At 36.1% G+C, this 24,382-nt stretch overlaps 1 protein-coding gene across 2 annotated transcripts in view; it reads left to right on the top strand.

The window, feature by feature from the left end:
• ODAD2 (outer dynein arm docking complex subunit 2) overlaps positions 1–24,382 on the top strand; it is an 87,255-nt gene that overhangs the window by 47,251 nt on the left and 15,622 nt on the right. For both annotated transcript variants that reach the window (XM_054193330.1, XM_054193329.1), the window contains exons 17-18: positions 11,769–11,957; positions 12,532–12,753. In XM_054193330.1, the coding sequence (XP_054049305.1) occupies positions 11,769–11,957; positions 12,532–12,753 (411 nt within the window). The remainder of the gene's footprint in view (positions 1–11,768; positions 11,958–12,531; positions 12,754–24,382) is intronic.

Genomic DNA, 24,382 nt, shown 5'->3' with positions numbered 1-24,382 from the left:
AAAGTTAATAATATTCAACAATTTACATGATCTTCCAAGGAGCACTGTTTGGTTTATGCAGTGTTTGATTCAAAAGCAGTAATAAGCATATGACTTTAAAAGGATTATGTGCGTTCTGGCTTTTCCAAGCCTGTGCTCGGGACTGCAAACCATGTGTCATATAGCTGTGAGCTTGGAATCTGGATTTGTTTTCTTTTTTTGTGCTCTTTTGTGGAAGTGATTCTTTTCTGTAGTGTGGAGATTCATAGATGAAATAGAACTCTTTAATAGTATCAGAAACAATGTAGTGCAGCATCCATTTTTCTGTACATTTTCTGTAAATACAACTTAAAGGTTATTTTATATGATATTGATAAAATCTTAGAAGCTAATCTATCATACTGATAGGGCTGTTATTGTTATAGTATGTGAGTACGTGATTATCTTTCATGCACTTACTCTCGCCATAATCTGTTTAAGATTGGAAAATCTACCATTTCTGTTTTACCATTAGGGTGATAAAAGTCATAAAAGGCCAAGACTTGAATTCTCAAGATGTTTAGGTGCTAGCCACCTTTAAGCTTTTGGGTCTAACTAGTTTCTCTGCTGTTAGACAGAAAGTTAATTGCAAAGGGAGCAGAATCCAAGTTCCCGTAACCTTAGATTATGTATGTCGACAGTTACATTATGGTAGCTGATTCAGAGTACTTCCCATAGAATAGATTTGTATCAGTATGATATTTTGTTACAGCAATATGATATAGGTCAGTGATATTTGGTCCATGAGAGATCTAAGACTTTTTAAATAGAGGATATAAATTGTACACTGCAGTACATAAACTGTTACAGATCTGGCAACCATAATACTGGTTTGGTATCACTCTTCACTTCTGCATGCCAGCATTAGTTCTAAATATTTTTAGCCTTAAGAGTTTCTCGTAGAATGAAGATCTTATAAGTAGACTGGTAGTGATATAATTTGGGTGGTAGAACACTCCTGAGAAAATCTGCACGGCACCTGTGAGTGCTACTTGTGAGCCGTAGACAAATATCTCATGATTTGGGATAAATTAGTTCATACATTTCTTTAAAATACAAGACATAAAAAGTTGATAATGTAATTTATTCAAAGGAATTATCTTAATAGAAGCAGATTCTTATTAATTAGTTCCTTACTTCCAAAAGGAAAAGTTGCTACTGCAGGCACATTGGTAATGACAAAGTGTAAGTGCACTGTCCAAGAAACACAAATGATTATGAAAAATGGCTAAGAAAAGTCTACTCAACTCTGTTGATGTTGGAATGGCAATATTTGGTTATGATGCTTCTTTGAAAAACAGTATTTATAGTGTTCTCCCTACGTGCATCAGCCCAAACAGAAAAATTTAGAGAAACTCTACAAAGATGTTATTTGGGCTATTATAAAATTCATCCAAAGGCATTGTGCCAATAAAAGGAACACTGCCAGCTTCAGTTTGTATGAAAATACCTATTTCCTCACAGAGTAACCTTTAAATAGTATGTCTTAGGGGAAAAAAAATGTTTTAGAGGTTGTTTTCTGTCCTCATATTTAGTAGAGTTTTGGGTGCAAACATTAGAATAGGAATGGTAATGTCAGGTTTCATCCTTTCCTGTCCTTTGTCTGTGTTTGCGTATCAGCTTTCAACTCTCAAAGTTTCATTTTAGCCTTTGTTACAGCTACAGTTATAAAGGCTTTCTTAAAGAACTTCAGGAAGCCAGCTATGTACAAAGTCTGTCGAAATAATTTAAGTAAATAGACTGAGACTGAGGATTTGAGGGAAGAGAGAGGGAAAGTTGGTATATTTGCTTAAAATGTACTTGTAAAATGACATCTCACGCTTTCCTGATAAAGCATGATTTCCGTCCCTCCCACACCCCCCCCCAAGTTATTGCATCTCTTTTGACTCTGCAGTGGCATTTCATGGGTGTGATGAAGTATGATCAGCCATCTAAAAAGTTGTCTCCTACATAGAGGGAAAGAGAATGTCCACGCTGACACAAAAAAAGACCAAAATCAAAACTAAACCAGGTTTAAGAGGGGAGGGTCATGAGACGGGTAAGTGTGAAGGCCAAGTAGCCTTCACTCTTGCAAAAGTGTTATATACTGAGGAAGTGACTTCTGCTGGAGCCAGCAGTCTGGAGTTAACCTGTGGGTGGAAAATATGCTGCTGATGACCCATGCTGTTTAGGATTCATACATAGATTTTGCTTGTTATGGAAATTTTAATGTAACCATATGTATAAAACCACAGAGAACATTTCTTTACTAAAAGTAACAAAGAAAGGTAGTTGAACTTGGAAATTCTTCTGGTATTTAACAAATAAAATTATTTGCTGTTTTAAATGAATTAAGATGCTTTGTTTTCACATTTTACTGATTTAAAGCTCTAGTGTGTATAAAGATCAGTCATGCCCCATAATGCACATTGTTTTTCATTTGTTTTATATTTGAAAAATTTTATTCAAGTAGTACCGATACATTTTTGTTTACTTACCATTCTTTGGTTAAGTCCATAATGTCAAAATTCGCTGCTTGAGTATGTAAAGCATTTTCCAGTTTCTTTGTTTTCCTTGCTGTGCTTCTTGCAATTCCATACAGAAACCTTGGCAGTTTAAACTTAGTGCTCTTACTGCTCTCTTTCCATTTTCCTATTTGTTTTCTATAGACATTATCATTTTAAACATAAATCATACCTACTTCTCTCTATATTTGATCTCATTTTTATGCAGTTCTTAATCCCTGATATCTGGATGTACACTTTCCAACTTTTAAGTGTTTGTTATGAACTAAGCTTCAAAAGAGTACTATAAGAGAGACAAAAAGGAATTTTTGGCTTGCCCCGCAGGCCTTCCAGAGCACCAGGGTCCTTGGAGATTTAAGAAACCCTGCAAGTTAAACCTGACTTGGTGAATCCATAGCTGGCTGCCATGCTTGCCAGGGTGCATGCAGAACCAGCCTATCCAATGATTCTTGACACAGACTGCATAAAAGTTTAGTGAACCAACTATCATGAGGAGTTTGGGCCTTCTATAGGTATGTTACCCTAGAGATATTGAATGGACTGCCATAAATTGCCCCGAGGTCCTTAATGTCTAGAAATATAGGAGTCCAGTTCCTATAAAACACATAACCTGAAAGCTGGTAAGCAAGGGGAAACAAAGAGCATAACCCGTATCTTCCTCATTGGGGAGTTCCATGCAAAGCAGCTGCCTAAGAGCTCAGAGACCATAAGAAGCCAAAAAGCTTAGGAGCTCCTGGAGACCTGGCTTTCCAGCTGTTTGGCAGCCCATCAGGCAAGAAGTCAGGGATTCTGTGAAAACCAGAAGCCAAGCAGCCTGGCAGGCTACTCACCAGCCATCTGGCTGACAAGAGAAAAGACGAAGAGGCACGTTGGTAATTTAGCCTGCCTTTTTGCCTGGTTTCTGTCAAAACTTTTCAAGAAGTCGTTGTGTTCTTATGGAAGGTTTTGGTTCCATTCCATTAACATTTTCTGATGGAATACTGTTCCACTGGAAAGTATTTGACTAGCTTGCCTTGTAACTTAGTTTATAATAGCTGCGCATGCTAGTCAACAGCTTGTCATGTAGCTTCTGTACTTTTAAATTAGACTTGCTAATTGGATTTTGAAAATCTATAAAAAGTTTAAACCCCATCCTCCTCACATTTTTTCTTTTTCGTCTCTTCTTTGTTTTTCCTTCTTGTCCATCTCCCTTTTTTCCTCTTTACCCTCTCGCTTACCACATGGGACTTCCACAGATTTTAAGGCAAGAAAAGAGCATGGAGATCATTGTGTCTGATTTGCTGCATAATATAAACCAGAAAATTTCAAGCAATCATTTTATCTAGCACAGAAGCTTTTGATTGAACTATAGCATATCTTATACTTCATGCTTGTTGTTAGATTCTCAGTGGTCTGTAATGGTAAGTGGTATAATATGATATGATTGCCTTCTCATATACCACTCTAATTTATGGAACCGTGCCAGAGTTGCAAAGATACAAACAATAATTGTTATAACAATTTATTAGTTTCTGTTGTCACTGTATTGATTGTTTACCTAGACTGTCCTCAGAACATTCCAATATTGCTGTGTTGCATCTCTACAATATTAAACTACATATTAATGATGACTGTCTCATAAACGTATTAATAATTACAAGAGGTTTACTTAGACACTTACTTGGATTCAATTCAATCCAAAACCAATGGAAACAACGTTTAGTTTTTCCAGTTACTCAATGTTATCTGTTTCTCATGCTTCCATTATTAAAATGCTTTTCAAAATAATCTAAAGCAAATAATGACATTTTCTCTACTGTGGCCTCAAAGGACTTTGATATTACTAGTTTCATTGCTTCTGTGAAAAAAATTAGGATTTTGGCTTTTACCCAGGACTGAATTTCAGTGAGAGTTGTGAGGAGGGGGAGGAAGCGTAGGTGTAGTCCACCAGACTGAAAAATAAGGAAAACAATAGGCAAAAGGACTACTAGAAGTTGCATGAGTGACTACTTAGACTTTTTTTTTCTTCCCCCACTATCTTTTAGAGAACATGCATTGCATGCTTTCTTGGGCTGTATGCTTGGCTAATGGACTTTGCTTTTGTTTCTTGAAACTATCAATAGCAATAGACTTGCCAAGTATTTAACTGTGTGATGATCAAATTCCTGAAGAGCCAGGAGTAAGGAATTCTGCTCTTACAGGCTACAGAGTAGCATTGGAGCCATGTTAAAGCAACTCTTCTGCTTTGGCTTTAGCTGCTTCAGTGAGGTGAAGAGAATAGGAAAATCCATGTAGATTGTCTGCTGTTGTTTTCCCAACCCATTGCATTTTCTCAGAACAGACTTGTGAGATGTAGTGAAGTAGTCTCACTTTACACGGTGTTTCTTCATCAGTTCTGCTACAGTGGAAGCCTCCACAGCTGTATAGACAGGAATGAAATTAGCCTTTAAATATAAAGTAATTTGATTAATAATACCATTGAGATGTTTAATAAGAAAAATTGATAGAAACTTCAGTATATAAATTGTGTGTTTCCCTTTTCCACTGAGCAGCTATAATACAGGAATTTATCTGTTGTATTTCTTTATTTTGAACTTCAAATTGGATTGTGCGTTAGGCTGATAAGTTACTCAGTTGGCAACAGGGGATGGAAATGGGCAGCTTTCTTCGTTGAAGAAAAGGTAGTTTAAAGATGACTCTTGATAACTAAAGTTTATTTGCACAGCCATACCATCACTTTTTTGGGCAAATGCAATTCAATTTGACAAATTAGCTTTGACACTTTAAGCTTTTTAAGATGTTCTAAGAGTTAAATACTACTTGTCTTTAGTGGAGAAACGTTTATCTTTCAAGTGGAGTATTTTTAAAGATAAACACAATGTGTTTTTGTAATACGGTGTTTAGCTTTAAAACTTTCAAATAAAAAAACAGTATTCACTTCGGAAGAAATAAGAAAGGAATTCAATTATGAAATAATTCAGTAGTTCTTTTACAGGAACTGTGTGTTTCAATGCTGATGAACTTTATTTACTTAATGAAAATAACCACAGAAAGCCATATAATATGATGACAAGAGAACTCAAAAATCCCAAATGTTCTCCTTGTATAAATACTGCAAAGATCAAGTGATTTTTCCAAATCTGTCTTTCTGCAAATATCGTAATGCTTTCTGCTCCTAATTAAAAAAAACATGTGTAAAGCTGGTCTGTCTCACAGTATTTCTGCTCTTGGCAGAAGCCAATGTAGAAATAAGTGAAAAAGGAAAGTTAACTACATTTTCTTAATGGTCATGCAGTTCAACAGGATGAAAATATATGATTAAAGAGTAGCAGGATGGGGCTTTTATTAGCTCAGCAGGTAACTTTGCTGGCCTCAGCATCTATGCCGGATAGGTTTTTTTTTCCTGCTTGAGATTGCAAACTCCTCCCTTTGAATCCAATTTTGAAATAATATTTATCGTACTTTCTGAGGATAAAAACTTTGCTGCCCACTAGTTAGAAGATGTGGTCATGTGAAGTCATGAAAAATCCTGTTACCTTTTCCCATATTCTTCAGCCACTTAATATGTTGTTTAACAATCTATATTTCTTCATATCTGTCACCTCAGGTTAGTTATTACACTAAAAGTTATAATAATGATGAAGATTTAAAATGATATTTCCTGTTAATAAACAGTAAAATGTTCTTGCCCCCTCCCCTTGCGCCCCAAGTGTTTTTAAACATTTTTATTACTTCTTTAAATGTCTTTGTGTTTGGCCTCTTACTTTGTTCAGCTCAGGAAATATTATTGTTAAAACAGAAGCATTAAACCTATTATTAACATGTACACTCAGATGTATGCAATAAAATTATCTATTTTATTGCTTCAAAGTGAGAGTGATTTTATCAATATTTTTATCTATAAAGGCTGTTTCTTAGGCTTAATTCTTACCATACCATTTTTTTTGCCTGCCTAACTTGGACTTGAGTAGCCTTGTTAGGACAACAAACAAGTAAAGTTTTGTCACAATAGGTAAGGAGGGGGAGTAACTTACCAAAATTTACTTAAATACATTCTTCTTTTATTTCAAGTTGGTTTTTGTATAGTTGTATCCTAAGATGTTTGCTAAGCTTATCAAGATACTTGAAGTTTGTTGAATAACTTCATATGTAACATTAAAGAAAGTAAATGTAGTTTAATGACTATATTAATAGATTAGAGCTGCCATATATAAATACTGAAGTATAAATGTAGTCTTGGGCTGGAAATAGAACAATTTCCTCTTCAAGTTCAATATCAAAATCATGTTATTACCCAATAGTAATTGGGTAATAGACAACCCAGACTTTGATACAATGACATTATATTTCTACAGTGAAGTTTAAGGACTACAGGTAAATGTGAAAGCTTATCACACACTAATAGCAGGAAATGACAAACCCTTTGGGATAAGTCTCACGAAAAATGTTGTGTGTTGATTAATTTAGAAAGTGGAATTTAAAGATGGCATTTTTTTCTGTGTGAAACAAAAAATGCAAAAAATATTTCCAAAGACACATTATATATGACTTGTCTTCTCTCCTGCTACAAAAATAAGTATAAATGAAAATGCCCGAGAGTATTTGGAAAACAAAATCACACAAAAGACTTTATAGTATGAACAGCTACCTGATCACTAGTACAAGTATACTCAAAGAACATAGATTCAAAAGAATTAAATCCAGACCTCCGCAATTACAGGCACAACTTCATATGATTTCTTCTTTAAATATCTTTAAAGTATGGCAATTGTATATAATAAATACACATCTTTCATTTTAAAAAAGTAGAAATTTACTGGACAAAGCAAGTATGTGGTTTTGCTAAATGATACCAAAAAGATTGCATTTGTTGTTTAAATTTCTTTGGAAAAAAAATATAATCTTGCAAGTAACATAACAGCTTTTAAAGCTCTCATTTCTGTCCTTCTTTCTGCTCATTGTTCTTCAAATTTCTTGCTTCTTTACTTTTCTCTTTGTCTTGCACAGACCACCAGACTACACCCACAATCACATTTGGGAAACTTTTCCTGACATGTGGTTTCTGCAGTTTCTCTCTGCTTTTCATCACTGGTAGAACGTTCTGTCCTTGTGTTTAGCTGGTTTCACAGACGATTATTGAAACTCTTTTCTTTTACTTACTGCTGGATTGTTTATGTATTATTCCATCGGTTTAATTGGACCGTACTCCTTTACAAAATGTGGAAAGAGTGAGCTTGCCAGAAGAGAAATTTAACAAGTAGGGTTATAATCACCTGGAAAGAAAATATGTTCAGGTAGGAAAATAAAAAATGTACATATTAGTTCATGAAGATGGAATACAGATTATCTTATGTCTTCATGAAACATCTTTCAAGGGCCTGAATAATAATACACAGATATCTGAACCATGCAGAAACGCAAAATCGTTTTCATGTATAGCAGGGCCCCTTTCAAATCTTAGACACTTTACTGCAGAGTTTACCTGTTAACAGAAGCCTTTCTCATTTATTGAACCAATATTTAGACACAAGGTAATGTACACTTGTGTAGTAAGTTTCAAGGAACTGAAGTAAATGTAGAATATCTAATTTTCTTTCCTTCTCCTGTGTCTGCTCATTTAGCTCTCTAGCCCTCTGATATGTATAGGTAAGGAATTTCTGTATAGAAATCTTTCTCTGTAACCCATTATCTATCAACTTTGGTCAAATTTTAAGATCTCAAGACAGACATGAAAACTGATACTGAAAAATATTGGTTTTATTCAGGTGATTGTCTGTAGGTATATTTACATTGTGCTATGTATACACTAGCAGTGACAGAGAAACTTTTATGCCCGTGTATCCCTGGGAAACACACTGGAACCCACCTCCCTTTACATGCAGCTTACATGGTAATAGAAGTGCCAGAGCACTGCCCTTCCTTCTCTGGTTCTCTCAGCTGCTTTTCTGAGTCACAAACCTTTATTGTCCTTCTGCATAAATATTTAGATCCTCTTTTAATTTCTGTAAGGACCTCTGTTATTTGTTCATTCTGGGTTTTTTAGGACTTCAGCACAAAGTTTGCTCTTGGGTACTATCCTTTTTCCACATGCTGTGGCTTCTGGTTTTGACCCTCACACTATATGGCTTTGACCTCTCCCTTCCAGTCTCAAGAATTGCACTGCCTGTGGTGGAAAATGTTTCACTACTGATGGGCCTGTTCACTGCCTTTCCTTCTGTGAAAAGGAAACATCACAGCTAACAGTTTTGTTTGACATTTGGACCCAGAACTAAAGAAGATGAACTGTAGCATCTTCTGGATTTTTTATTTACCAAGTCCATGAGCAATTTGATGGATTTGTTCAGCAAAGCTAACACAATAGAATTGGACCCTACTCTGTTTATAAATCAGCCCCCAAAAAGAAATAAATATAATCAAAACCATTCTTGGTCTCAGGGTCACTCCCTAGCCCTAGGAAAATTATACTATCCATGTTTGCACTTTCATGAAGTCCTAAGACCTTTCAGTCCAAAAGGGTTTCAGGAGAGCGTCTGGTAGTTTTTATTCAAAATTTTCCTATTGACTTGTCGAAGGAAGCAAATGAAAGAAATTCCACTTGCTGGACCTTTCTTTCCATCTCTGCACATTTACCATCACTGAGATGCATAGACTAAAAATTCTTTTACAAAGTTACTGATGACACCAGGCCATTCAATGCCACCTGCAGATGTGCCATCACAATGTCACCAAGAATCTCCTCTGACCTATTTTCAGTTCCTATATCCAGTACCCTTTTGAAGAGTATGATTTGGGCACTAATGGCATACTTTTAGTAAATAGTTCCATAAAAATTAGATGACCATCAAAAACCACCTGAAATTCTTGCCCACAGTGGTTTCTGACTTGTAACTATTTCATAATCAGTAGTTCATTTGCTTATGTTTCTACAGAAATCCCTAAATTAGCCATAACTAAGTCATTTGCTAGTTTCTATATTCATTGGACAAAGAACTTTAAGACAGCTACTCATCTTTCCACATCCGTATCTGAAAGGTCAAAAATCTAACAAAAAATGTTGGGCTGGATTATAGATTTTATAAAGAAGTCCTGATAAACACAAATAGCTAAGCTCAGTACAGAGGTCCACTCAACTAAAGTAACTGATGGGTCCATTCAAGTAGCAATGGTGATTATATCGGAATACTTGATATCCTCAGGTCAGGCTCGTGAAGTTCCATCCAACCCTTTCCTAATTATTATGTTTATAATGGAGTTTCTGGAAATGCTGCTGGATTTTACAGTGTTGTCTTTCAGGCTCTGTATAACTAGGTATCCTGACAACCCCTTCTAGATGGTTGTTAGCAAAATGTTGCTTAGAGTTACCCACAGATTGAATAAACATGTAAAAAATCATTCAAAGAAGTAGATGTTTTTCTATTCTGGCATTGTTTTTGCCCAAGAGGAAACTGAAAAGAGATTGTCTGAAATAATGTAATCTTACATGGTGGAACATGGTGGAACATCTGACCAAAGAAAGAGATACGTTTCTTTTCAAGCATCTCAGTTTAACAGAGTGCAATGAATCTTGGTGTACAGCATTGGTCAGTCACTATGTAACTTAAACAGTTAAGAGTTTGTGCTTAAATAAAACTTAGATTTATACCCTGTGTCCTTTTAAGGGTATATGAAGTACTTTATGCTGCTTGTCACTTTTTCAGATACTGTCAGTTCCTCTTTGCTTGAGACAACCAAATGAATGCCATACCCGATAGTTCAGTCTCACAGTGCCCAAACTGCTGGTTTTCTCTGTTTTACACATTGACATGTAAACATGTGCTTGGTAATTTGAGTTGACTAATAAACACAAGAGTGTGAGAACAGCCAATGCTGTGTCAGACCAAAGGTTCACTGGCACAGTATTCTCTTTCTCATACTAGCCCACAAGGGATGCCAAAGGAGAGGCAGAAGAATAGGGCAAACTTGCAGCCATGATTCCCCTCCCCAGAATGCCCTCCCACCTTCAAGAAATCTGTGGCTCAGGAACTTTCTAAATCAGAGGGAATACTTTTATATTTAATAACCCTTAATGGATTTTTTTTTTGTGACTTTGTATAGTTAATATGTAACATGTAAACTAACAGCCATTGCAGTCCTGCTCCAAAGACTTCAACATCTTAGCTGTGCTTTGTTTGAAAATAACTTCATTTTATTCTGAACATGCCACCTACTAATTTCATCTGATGCTCCCAGGTCTTCTCCTAGAAGAGAGATCCCTGTGTGCCCTTTCCATCCTACTCAAGATTCTGTACACTTCTATCATACCGCTCCTTGCTTTTTTCTTTTATAGCCTTGAGTGTCCTAGTTGGTTAGTCATTCCTTCTACAGAACAGTTCCCTACTTTTGATTATTCTTGTTGTCTTCCTCTAAACCTTTTCTAATTTTAATATAACTTTTTCAAGATGGAAAAGATGGACCAGATATGCATACTGCGTTCAAGATCAAGGCTTAGTTTTCTATTTCTTTTCTTTTCTTTTCTTTTCTTTTCTTTTCTTTTCTTTTCTTTTCTTTTCTTTTCTTTTCTTTTCTTTTCTTTTCTTTTCTTTTCTTTTCTTTTCTTTTCTCTTTTCTTTTCTGTTTATTTTTCTTTGTTCTGTTTAATTTTCTGTTTCTTCTCTAAGAGCATACTTAGATATTTTTCTGGAGTTGTGTTTTTGTCCTTTAGTGACGTTTTACATAGATTGCTCATACTCTGAAGTGCACCGTGGTTCTCCCACACTTGCTGTCATGACTTATGTAACTCTTAAGTATTCTTGAATACTTATTTTCATTGATACAAGAAAATAATATAACCACTCCTTTGGCTTAGCTGTCAGACTTAATGTAAGAAATAGAAGACACTATGAGAGCCTGAGCAGGGGTGTCTATTGCTGTTTTAGATGCCCTAAAATGTATGTGAGGCACCCATCTGCCAAATACGATACAGCAGATAAGGGAGACTTGCACCCTTCTGGAGTGACAGCTTGAGGCCGTAAAGAATACCCTGTGGTATCTAAAATGACACCAGGTAGCTTTATTTAGGCGTTGAATTTCTGCCTAGATGGTGGTATGTGGAACAGTCTAACTCTCATATGTCAATCAAGTTCTGACTTAGCCATATTTCTTGGTGAACACAACACAGCAATAGCTGCCCTTTTGAATAATTACGTCATGCCAATCTCTTTTTTTAACATTTGCATATAAATATAGATTGACTATTTTAAAATAATGTTTCTTTTGATTCTCATTTAGGATGCTGGGGAAATGGTTCGATCCTTTGTTGGTGGCTTGGAACTGATAGTCAATTTGCTAAAATCAAAGAATAAAGAAGTTTTAGCAAGTGTATGTGCAGCCATTACAAATATAGCTAAAGATGAAGAAAATTTAGCTGTTATAACAGATCATGGAGTCGTCCCTCTGTTGTCCAAACTAGCAAACACAGTAAGTAATTTCTAAAGATACTATACTAAGTATCTGACTTTCTTATGTCACACTGCATTATACCCAACTAAAAGGTTATGACAAGAGTGGTAGATTTTGCAGCAGCTACAAGGAAGAGATGTAGAATCCTTCCTCTATCAGAGTTATATTGCACGTGAAAACACTCTGTGGCTGGTACTAAAATTGCTTTGGAAGATGAGCTTCATTTTAATAGTCATTGTTGCTGAATATTGCTTTTGAGAGATGCAGCTGGCGTATGAAAGAAGCACAAAGGGCTGAGAGAGCAATAAATCTGAACCGTGCAGAGAATCTCAATAATGGGGCTACATGTTACATTTTAATGATAATCTTATCTAATTTCCAATTAGCTTAAAAGCACCTTTGAAATAATATAAAGATTCATAGCACTTCCTACAAAGAGGGGACTACTAGCTCCATGCCTTACATCTCTCTCCAGTTTTTAATTGTACTGCAAGTAAATTGGGATGCCTTAAAGATGTTTGAGAATACAATTCTGCTTTCCTATGAAATTTTCATTTTATTATGTTGTCTTTGATGTTTTTACCTTCTTCAGAACAATGACAAATTAAGACGTCACTTAGCAGAGGCCATTTCCAACTGTTGCATGTGGGGGAGCAATAGAATTACCTTTGGACAGACCAAGGCTGTAGCTCCTTTAGTACGTTATTTGAAGTCAAAAGATCCATCAGTTCATAGAGCTACAGCTCAGGCTTTATATCAACTTTCAGAGGATCCCAACAACTGTATCACCATGCATGAAAACGGAGTGGTGAAGGTGAGGTGGAAGGTTTTTCTTATTTGGAGTTCAAATTATTGAAGGGGTTTGGCATGGTCAAAATAAGAGATTTTTGATTTTAAATAGTTCTTGAATACTGCTATGTACCTCAAATTTTCTGAACTTTATCCTGACAATGTTTGGTTAAGTAGGGAATTATGGAACAGTATTTCATTGCTGAAGATATTACAGGTAGGTCGTTCTTAGGAATGGAAATATGATGTGGACGTTCACCTCTAGAGTACTTGACTTGACTCTGACCTAGGCTGGTAGTGAAATCACATCAGCATTTTGTCATTCTCAAGTGACTTTTGCAAAAGAAGTTGGGTTATCTTAATGGATAGTTGCCTAGTATGGCAGAAAGTCACCTAGAAACTGAGTGTAACTGGATTTGGGGGACAAATTAAGACAGAATAATACAAAGGCTTAGTTTACCTGGAGCTGTTTCAGTGAATTCAGCATTTACTTATAAAAATTCTTATTTTTGGAGTTAAGTAGGAGCACATTCTGCAAAGACCTCACTCTAGAAAGACTTTTTCCCTCAAAAGGTTTTTCTAGCAAAGTTTTATCTCACTGGTTGAAGCCAGTAGACTTATTCCTTTGGCACAGGAGAGAGAAGGATTACGGCCTTAGAGATGGAGATTGTAGGAGCTCTCAGTTTTCATAAATTTCCTGAAAGATTCACTGTTTGCAGACTTTTCATTTTGCTTCATGTTCAGGTAAATGTATTGAAAGTAAGAGTTGAATTATGGTGTAGCGTTACTACTAATGATGAATTATACATATGTCTGTAGTTGGCTGTATCTGTAGTCAGGTTAAAAAGATACACTAGTCAAAATGACTCAGTTTAAATGCCATTACTTGAACTGACTCAGATCTAAGCTGCCGTTTCAGTGCTGGAAAGTAACATCTTCCCATCACATTTGCATTATACTGGCTACATAGCATGGGGGAATATATACTGTACTGCAGCTATTTGAAACTAGTGTCTGATGACTTTAATGTTGCTTATCTTTCAATTCAACTCACACAACCCATTTTCTGCGCTCCTGTCATCTATTTTTTTCATTCATGTCATTACGCAGGTTTTAGGTTTTGTAAGTTGTAGCACACTGAATGCACTGTATAAAGCCAATACTGATGATATACTTTTGTAATAATTCCATCTTGGTCTACGTTCATCTTTATTTTTCACTCATAGTTAAAATATTTAGACTAATTTAAATCATTTATTTTCACTTGCAGATAAAAATGGATGTACAGAAAAATATCATAGGTGTTTAATTTTTTTATTATTCACAATATTCTGGAATTACTACAGTATGTTCAGGGAGAGAAAAGAGAAGTGATAAAAGGAAGAGGGAAACTACAAAATAATGGAACTTGGGTTATGTTTATTGCATCTAAACTTTTTGTCCAGGGTGCACTTCTCTTCTTGTGTAGAAGAAGCTTGTATTTTTGTAATGCAGTGGATGAGTGTTTGAATGTGGGTTTGTATGTGGGTCCATCACTGGAGTCCGTCACCATCACCGGTCCGAACCAAAGTAGAGGTGCCTCTCATCTCATAACTGGTGGATGGCCTGAACATATGGGAGGATATATGACCAATTTTCATCATGTGTGCCAGCACACACATGTATTTTTATCCTATAAGCAGATTTTCATTAGTAATTTGACAGGAAGCATCTGCATTTGGTCCATGTTGAGACTAGCAGTCAGGGTAGCAGTTCCACTGAAAAGGACCTGGAGAGTAGAACATGAGCCAGTAGGGTGCCCTGGGAGTGATGAAGGCTAACAGGATCCTGGGCTGTGTTAGCAGGAGCATAGCCAGTAGGTCAGGTGTGGTGACTTAACACTTATTAAACTGCATCAGGAGTTTGGGCTCCAAGTCCAGTGGAAGGTCACAAAGATGGTTGTGGACTGAAGCATATGACTTGTGAGGGAACTGAGCTTGTCTAGCTTTGAGAAAGAAGGGCTTTGGGCAGCACTGCCTAATAGCAGCCTGCCAGTATCTAAGAGAAATTTATCGAGGTGACAAAGGCAGGCATGGTAGGAGGACAAGGGACAAGGGTCATAAATTGAATCTCATGGGTTCCATCTGGATATAAGGAAAAAAATTCTTCTGTCAGAGTAATGAAGCACTGGAACAGTCCCCCAGACAGGCTATGGAATCTCCATCCAAGGGAATTCAGACCTGACTTGACAAAGCCATCAGCAACCTGGTTTGAATTCAGTGTTGACCCTGCTTTAACTAGGAGGCTGGACTAGATGACATCCTGAGATACCTTCCAACCCAAATGACGCTGTGATTCAGATCATCTGATTTCTATCAAAAGGAAAATAATGATTGATCTTTGCAAATCACTTCTTCACTATCTTTTGATAATTAAGCAGTATTCTCCAGCTTCTTAGTGGACTCTATTGAGCCATACCCATGACATATTCAATTATGGAAAATAGCCGTAGTTGTGATAATGAGCTTTCCCATTCAGTATCCAGAAACAGTCACCCTGTCTAATGTGGAAGAAACCTTCTTCACTGTATTTAGATGGATATCTCAATAGAAATACTGTCCGAGAAACAGATTTAATCACTCTGTTGTTTAGATACTTCGGGAGAAATCTAAGATAAAATGTCTGAATTCCACTCTGTATCATTCAGAAATGAAATATTCATTCCAGGAGCAGAAGATTCACTTGAATTTTAGTTCAGGGCTACAAATGTATGTGACTAAGACATGCCATGCTATCCTACATACCCTGAAGTAATTCCATGAGGTTTGATTAATCCTCCTTTGTGGTTCACAAGATCTCAGTTTTTGGAGGGAAAGCAGTCTGACTGCAAACAAAACTGATTCTGTAATGAATCTTTAAAATGCAACCAAACCTAATCAAGAATTAAGAGGTTAAAGAGTGTTAAGATAAAAACACCTGTGACCTCACATTGCCATGAAGGACCTTCATACCTGCTAAGTATCACAATATGGAGAAGTCTTGGGAAGAATTTTTGTAAGTGATTCAGAATATCAGTGAAACATTTCTAACCTTAAAAGGCTACACTGTTGATTCATGCCATAAGCTGTTCAGTTTGGTAGACTGAAATCTCTTCGTAGCCAGGAGGTGCCTATGAACCAAGTACATAGCCAGGAAAAGAAATATTATGATTCCTTACTGCTCATTTTTCTTGCTGGCAGTAAAAAAAAAGAAATATCCTGGGAAGATACAGATTTACCTGATGGAGTAGTTCTTGTTAGTCCCCCCAAAATCAAAAATAGTGGAAGCTGGCGGAGTGTGTTTTCAGATAAACTAAATCAAACTAGTCAGATGGTTGATGTCATCCAAACCTAAGACTGTCAGCCAATGCACAGTCAAATGTACTGAATAAGCGTAAATCTTCAAGAAGAGATTTGTCCAGCTCCTCAAGTAAACTGTCTTCTGTTCAGTGTCCTACTGAAGTCAGTGTGTATAGTGGAGAATCTGAAGTCCTAGGGTCACCCAGCAAATATGTACCAATGAGGTGTAACAATTCACAATTGTAAATTGAGCCTTGAAAACAAGTTTGATACTTTTAAAATTAGAAGATATTAATTATTTTAAGAAATCCGTCCAGCTGAAGAAATTCTTTAAATGCATCCCATAATTAGTGCTAAGAGGTACAAATAAGTAGGTAAGCTACATGGAATTATCTTATTCAACACCTGCACATAGTTCATTTTTCTGTTTGTTTTCAATTACCTTCAAGTGAACATTCATGGAAGTGCTTAGTTACGAATCCTGCAGGCATTTAACCTGGAGAATATGAAAGTAATTATATCTAAACAAACAAAAACATTCTTCACAAATAATATTACTGTATTTTAATTATTCAGGGATTTTAAAATTGTGGTTTTTCTAACATAATAAGTATAAATGGAGCTGTCACTAAAGCTTTATTCCTTTAAGTCTTTAAGAAATCCCTAACACAAGGCAAATAGGTAAAATGCATGTCTGAACAGTAGGACCCTGGAGCAGTTCCCAGCTCTTATGTCAAAGTGTGTAGCCTGGCTACATGCTGATTGCACATTAGGACTAAACCTAGATGCGTGCATTCTGGTCTGTGTCAAAAAAAAAAAAAAAAAAGCAGGTGCAGAAGTGGAACCACAGTATGTATGAACAATCGAGAATCAGGACTGCAGGGCATAGTGCAAAATGCATTTGCCTTTAACTAGAATATAGCCAGAGAGAATCCAATAACAGTGTATGTGTTGAAGTTATCATGGCTCAGAAATCCATGGTAATAAACTGTGAAAAACCTGTTCTTCTTACACCATAAAGTGACGAAAGTGCAGTGAGCAGTCATCAGAGCTAGCTGTCTCAAGCTATCTTGAGCTTTCATACCTGTCTAGCCTTGGTAGCATGGAGCTCAGTGTCAGATTATTTGCCTTATTCTAGTACTATGCAGTATAGGCATATCCGTGTTTTAAAAAGTGTGCAGTTTGATTTTGCCCCTATTTTTCAGGGAATGTAATTCTCCTACACACAAGAGGACAGTATCTATGGTCATCTAGAGTTTCTAACCCTAAATAAAGCCTTGTTTAATTAGCAATTATCCTGCTGTGATATTTTCAACCACTTTTTAATGCTTATATGTTGTGTTATACCTAGAATGGCAAAGCAGCAAAGCAAAGTGAAGTAACAAATAGACCTTTTTGGAGAATATATCAGACCAGTGAGACATAGTGGTTCCTATTCGGTGAGGATGCCCGTATAATAAGTGAAGCATTGTGGGCAGCCGGAGAAGATATATTCTCTTGGGCCTATGATAGTGTCTCCAGTCCAAGCACTTTTGTTCTGTGTTGCCAGAGCTGAGCAAATCATGAAGCAAATAAACACACACACCATGACAGTTCAGGGCATAGCCGGCCAATCCACCAATGCTTATAAGCTTGACTTTTATTCTGGCACTGTTGGAATCACCATCAAGAATCAATTACTGGAGTTTCAGAAAGGCTAAAGAGGCATTCCCAGATGGCAAGGAGAGTGGGTGTAGGAAATTTAGTTGCTCAAATGCAAGAGTCAGTACAATGCTGCATCTTGCCTGGTCTGTTCAGTTGGTCTGCCCAGCACAGGTGAGACAGTAGTTGCAGCACTGTGTCTGTGCTATTGGGTACCTTTGTACCATGCCTCTCAGCGATGACATCATGTCCGGATGTTTTTGTTCTTCTAGCCTCTCCAGTGAGTAGTTGACTGCAAGCATACTTTGTATTTATATAGAGGTTGTTATGTACAGATTTTTCCAGGACTAATCATATTTTTCTTCTGGAAAATGTGTCTGCGTTCCTTTGATATTTCTTCATCCTTTTACCAGATATCTGGTGTTTCAGTAATCATGCCCAGTTGGATTAATGTCACAGCTGCTGTAGTTCTGACTAGGTTGCAATACATGCATAATCCCAGGTGTTCTTCAGCACATGTTCATGTGCTATGTTCACATGCACAGGAAGTCTGATGCTTCAGGGAAACATTTACTCTGCGTGAATGACACAGTTGCTTAGTGCTTGAAGTTGGTCAGAGACTTTCTCAAAGCATCAGACTTTCTGACAATTCACTATGCGATGTGTATGTACATGTTTCTGTCCAGGAAACCAGGAATAAAAATATATAGGGAAAATAATTTCAACCAGATTCTCATATTTCACATTTTGCCATTGCTCCAAACTGTATTTGCTAATCACAAAACAACAGGTATATGCACTATATGCACACAGTTGTGAGAGAAAACCAGTAGTGAGAGAAAAACAAGTTTTCACCTATTTGTAACTGCACCCAAAATACATTCACTTTTCTCTAAGCAAGGCTGTGTGACAAAAGGGTTGGGAAATACTGGTGTATGCCAGCTGCCATGTGAAATTCTGAGTAGACAAACAGGGTGATTTTGGAGGAAGTTTAGAAAGGCATTTTATGAAGTTTTTCTTTTATGTTCAGTTCCACACTCAATGTTCTTATGACTGGGAATGGAACAATGCTTACGACCTGTGACAGATGAATCAATGTGTTCTTTCTACCAAACACCAAAAAATATTTCCTCTTTCTGAAGTAAAAATTCATGGCTGTGCTGGAAAAGAGATTTGTATTTTCAAAGACCCAGTAATGACATGTGGGGCACTAGAAAGCAGGAGAAATCTTTAGACATCAGACTAAGGAACCGGCATCAACCTGAATTCAAGATTGGAGATATCTGTCCACAAAAGAAGGGAGAAGAGAAATCCAGTGGGGGATTAGAAGTTAGCCAAGATAAGCAGGAGTACCAGGCAATGTTCTTTACACTTGGAGTCTTTCACAATTACAGGGAAGAGAAATTGGAAAAGTCACAGACAATTGGAAGTATCCAGCCATCACCACATTCTTCATGGAAACAGCAGAAAATCTTCCTTAAAATGTAGCTGTTGCAAAGGAACAAAGATGTCTATGCATAGCTGCCTGCTCCTGAAACCTTAGAACAATCAAGCTTGTTGATGAGAAAATCTCCACTGTCCACTGAAGAGTAGGGATGCTCTTTTAAGATGAATTATAGAAAGACTGTTCTGCAAGGCACAGGCAGATTGAGGAAGTGCAACTACTTTAGTAGTGAAAAGATGAATCTAAACATGTTTTAAAGGAAGAATCCAAGTCTTCTGAAGATCCTGAAAGAATATTTAAATCGTTGTCCTAGAGATCATGTCACCATGTCAAATTAATGCAATGCTCCTCTGTGTTACAGTCACACTTTTTCTTCATTATGTTGGCAACCTGTAGATTGGGATGTGCTTCTGAAGTGAGTGAGTGAGGCTGGTGATGTATATAGGCACTTAGGAAACTGCTCATAATATACCTTCTAAAAAACTTCAAATATTTTGAAAGATTCAAAGTATATACAAGTGAAAAACATGTAACTGATTATTCCTGCTCATTCTTACTTTGCAAATGACGAAAGATAAAAGGTGTATTTGTGTATTGTGAAAGTTAATTTCTGACTTTGTAAGTGATATAAAGGATTTGTTTTTGTGGAATATCATTATCATTTCTGTGTAAAGAAGGCCTTGGAAGTTTAAATGGCCTTATCACCTACAGAGTTGAGGCCAGCTTTTTATGATGAGGCTAATGAGACCTCTGAGGAGATTATTAAGGTAATGAAAAAAAGTAAGAACAAGGGAAAATAAGCACCCAAAATCAGGCTATGTAAGAACAAAATTCATCGAAGTCATCATTGATCTTGAATTTAAATGTTTACATTGTGGACATGCCCATCTGAAATAGTCACCCAATTTCTTATAACAGTAAAGGAAGAGGAATAGATTCTTTATTGTGTTTCATATCTCCTAATTTAGACCTTTATGGAAAGATAAGGCACCTCATTCTCTACTGGCAGTATTTTCTGGTCTCCTTTGGCTATAATGGGAGTGCAGGTTCAAAGCTCAGATCTGCACATCTGCACTGTAGGCATCTATGTTTAATGGGGTGAATCCCATCCCAAGGCAGTGGAGAACTTGTTTAAATGACTATACAGTCCAGTTCATTATTAGATAGGAATGACAGAATTCTGAATAATAGTGCAATAAGAAAGAGCTATTAAAAAAAAAAAATATTCTCTTTCTAGAAAAATACAGACGAGAGACATTTATATGCTATGATGGTGATGAAACACTATCTATCCAGCAGTAACTGAAGCACGCTTTGAACATCATCTAACAAAGCCGTATGTTTTAAATTAGTGGATCTAACTAACTTGAATCCAGGGATTTTGAAAAAGATCTTTGGAGGATTAAGGATGGATTCCTTACATCTAACTTTGGCCACTTTTAGGTATGGAGTTTAAAGTAGTCTAAACTAAGACACCTTCTGTAGTCAATGGAAAGAGAGGCACCTGCAGACTTGTGCTAGCTGAAAATAGATGCCCAAGATATCTGGAAGGAATAGACTCATGAAAGTGCCTAGTTTTCTCCACTAAGTATAGAAAGGACCTACGTTACTAGCTCAGACTAAACAGCTAGCTTTCAGACAGCTGAATTTGAATTAATATCCTCCTGAATGTTGATTTTCAACAAGCCTTGCGGTACAGGGGAAGTTGCAGGACTGGAAGGAAGGTAACGTGCCAATATTTTAAAAGCCTAAATAAGATTATAGTCCTGTAAACTGGACACTATTCTCATGTTAAATAATCATAGGTACATACATCGTAATACTAGAAGGGATCATTTTAATGGTCTAGTTTGACTAGCCTTGCTCATACAAACCAGAGACATTGCTTCAATTTATTTCTGTTTGGAATAGAGTATATCTTTTAGAAAAACACTGACTCTTTACTTAAAAAATTCCAGCGATGGAAAATCCACTGGAGCCATCATAACTTGTTCCAGTAGTCAAATACCTTCCTCGTAAAAACATTTGCACCTTATTTGTAGCCTAAGGTTTGTCTAGCTTTATCTTACGCAGTTACATGTATGGCACTGTTGTTTGGTAAACTGAAAAGCCCTACATAACTTCTGTTCTCATATACATTCTTTTTGAGTAAGATCAAATTACGTGTCACATTGTGATCTTTTCAATTAGCTAAGCAAGTGTAATCTCTGATGGAATTTCTTTTAATCTTTTTAATTCTTTAATTATATTTGTGTGTCAGCTCTGAATTTTTTATTTTTGAACTTCCCTTTTGGAGTGAATTTCAACATACTTCAGAACAGAATTCAGTATTCCAGTAATACCTGCATGAATACATAAAACAGGTAAAATAACTTTCCTGTTTCTATGTAAGCTCTGTTTGAACATCAGAGATTTTCATTATTCTGTTTGGCCACAGTGTTGCCCTCAAAGTTCATATTCAGCCAGTTTTCTACTTTGATTCCCATGTGTTTTTGGAAACCATTCCCCAGGTTAGACCTTCGCATGCTATAATGTTGGCCTTCGTGCACAGGAGTAAAAATTAGGTAATACTCTTCATGTAAATCAGCAGTGAATTTAGACCTTGTGATATAATTTGATTTTTTTTTCAGGAGATTAAATCAGATTTGAATAGTTGCCAATATACTTTAAAAATGTCAGAGTTAGCTCCCAATTCTGTAAGAATAATTCACAATTTAAAAGCAGTCATAAAATGTATTCAAGCATTTTATTGTTTTAGTGAGGAAAATTTTAAGAGACCAAGATACTGACTCTTCTTGTAATGCCTTTAAAACAAAATATTGCCTTTCCACAATGGAAGATTCCAGGCTTGGCAGAGGAACGATTCATTAGAAAACTGAAGGGGTTCACTGGCTGGGAAGGTGGTAAATATTTTTGAATTATGTAGACACAAATGGATTAAGGTCTGTGAAAAGAACACCAGTGGCTTTGATGTATGAATCTAAAAAATGCTTGTTCTGCTTGCCAATGAAATTCTAAATTTGCAAGTACCTGATTACATGGTATTCTAAAACATTTAGGGAAATCTTTGTAATGAGGTAATTTCTAGTATCTCATATGAGGATTTCTTGATGTTTTGTCTTAAAGTTTGCGCTTGAATTCTGAACTAATTAATAAATAGTAAAGGTATTATTTTTTCTCTTTATTCATTTATTTCTGTGTACTGTGATGATGCTTAAAGCCATTGATCACAGATAAGTAGTTCACTTTGCTAGGTAGTGATGTATACCTACGTACAAAGAAGACAACAACTCCAGAAAATTCCAATTTAAATGTAGCACACAACAAGGTGCAGAAGAACAAACAGATAGGAATGGAATGGTAGAAAAAAAATCTGTAAGAATATTTTTATTGATCATATTTGATAGTTCAAACAAACCAGGATACAATTAGTGCTAATTCATAGCTGCAACTCAGTCATCGTAAGTAAAACATAAATACCAAATGCTGACTGTAAGCTTTTTGTGAAAACCGAAGAAAGAGGACCACTGGATAGTAGCCAGTCCCCCAGACTTTAAGGCACTTACACCATATGGGAACTGGTGCTGTTGGCAATTTTTTGCATGTGTGTGTCTGTGCTGAAGGCTACACCAAGTTAGAATAAATTAGCCTCTTGTTGAGCTCTGCATTGTTCTGAGCTGCTTTTATTATCCAAATAAGTTTATTTAAAGATAGTATTGCTGTGCTGCACTATGAACAAGCCCATTTTCTCCTGTTCTTATTCCATTGTACATACAGAACTAATTAATTTTGGGCTAGAGGAACCCTTAACTTTATGATTATGTTACATATCTGAAATGCAGAAGATCAGACTTTCCATTCATGTTCTGACGTTTTTTAATATTGAAAGCTTCTATCCAACCTACCAGTGCATATAACTGATCTTTAGCTTTACTCTGTGGTCTGGTTCATATAACTATTTGCACAACGTGGAAGCACTCCATTTTATTAATATGACAAAATATTAATATGTGCCTTCTAGAATATCAATTATTGTAGCTTATAGGAGCTTCACCAGGGATGCTGAAAACCTAATTTCAAGTGCTTGGTACAATAAGGCAGGCAAAGCAGCGACGCATGCTCCTAAGAGCAGAACTTCATTTGTATATTAGTATGTTTGAATGCATATTTTTTAATTATATTTGTTCCTGTCTTCTCATCAGGCTATAGCCTGAGGACTTGCATGGGTTTTTTCTCAGTGTGTTAACTTTTTTGTTTTGTTTCGTCAAAGAAGGTATAACAGCTATATTGTATTTTCTGATTCTGTGGTGAATTAATACATAAGAGATACTTGTGCTTTTTGAGTTATATTCTTAATGGTAGAAAGGTTAATCACAGATAGGCTCTTCCATTCCCTCGTAATAATCTAGGATATATAACAGTTGGTTTAATCATGATTTATGAAAGTTTTTGTGAAATGTAGATTTAGTATTTGGAGAGTTCTTTTGTACTTTGTTATAATGACTTTATTAAAAAATACATTTTTTGTATTTTATTATGCAGAGCTTCCAGAATATTGGTCATTGTTTGCTAAAGTCATAAATCCCTACAAGAAGTTTTGTCTAACCATTTTATGTGAAAAGACTTTCATAAGCCCATCTTTGTGAAATAAATAGATGTAAATTACAAAATATGGAAGGCAATTACTAGTAATTTCTACTGAAAACATTCTAAAAACAACTTTTTGCCACAAACCATATATATCTGAAGTTTAGAAAGTGAAATGTAAAAGCACCGGCACCTACTTCTTTATGAGTATTTGTCTGTGGGGTTGGTTGTTTTTTGTGGGGGGGAGGCTTTGGTGAGGACACTGAATACAGAATATAGAGTTTTATATTACTATGCAAGGTTTAAGATAAGGACTTTTTAAATCAATCAAAAATATTTAATATAATATCTACACAATAATATTATCGGGGTACAATATTATGTATTTATATATTTACATATTTAAATTTTGATTTTAACTTTAGAAGAACCCACTTTTCAGCTATCATGGTTGGCTCTATTCAGGCTCCACAGTTCAGGCTGGAGATACAGCGTTTTTGGCACAGAGTCCAAGCTGATGCCTGTTGCTTTTTATAAATTAGTTGTTACAGTTCTTGGACATCAAGAAAGAGGGCACTAGATGGCAAAACGTCTGCATGTCTGTTGGCTACAGAAAGTATGCCCAATCCCTTCACCCACAAATGTATTGATCACATCACACTCTA

The sequence above is a fragment of the Rissa tridactyla genome, chromosome 2 (assembly GCF_028500815.1).
Source record: "Rissa tridactyla isolate bRisTri1 chromosome 2, bRisTri1.patW.cur.20221130, whole genome shotgun sequence".
Classification (NCBI taxonomy): Eukaryota; Metazoa; Chordata; class Aves; order Charadriiformes; family Laridae; genus Rissa; species Rissa tridactyla.
The sequence above is the reverse complement of the archived record's forward strand: the minus strand, read 5'-3'. Positions and strand labels throughout refer to the sequence as shown.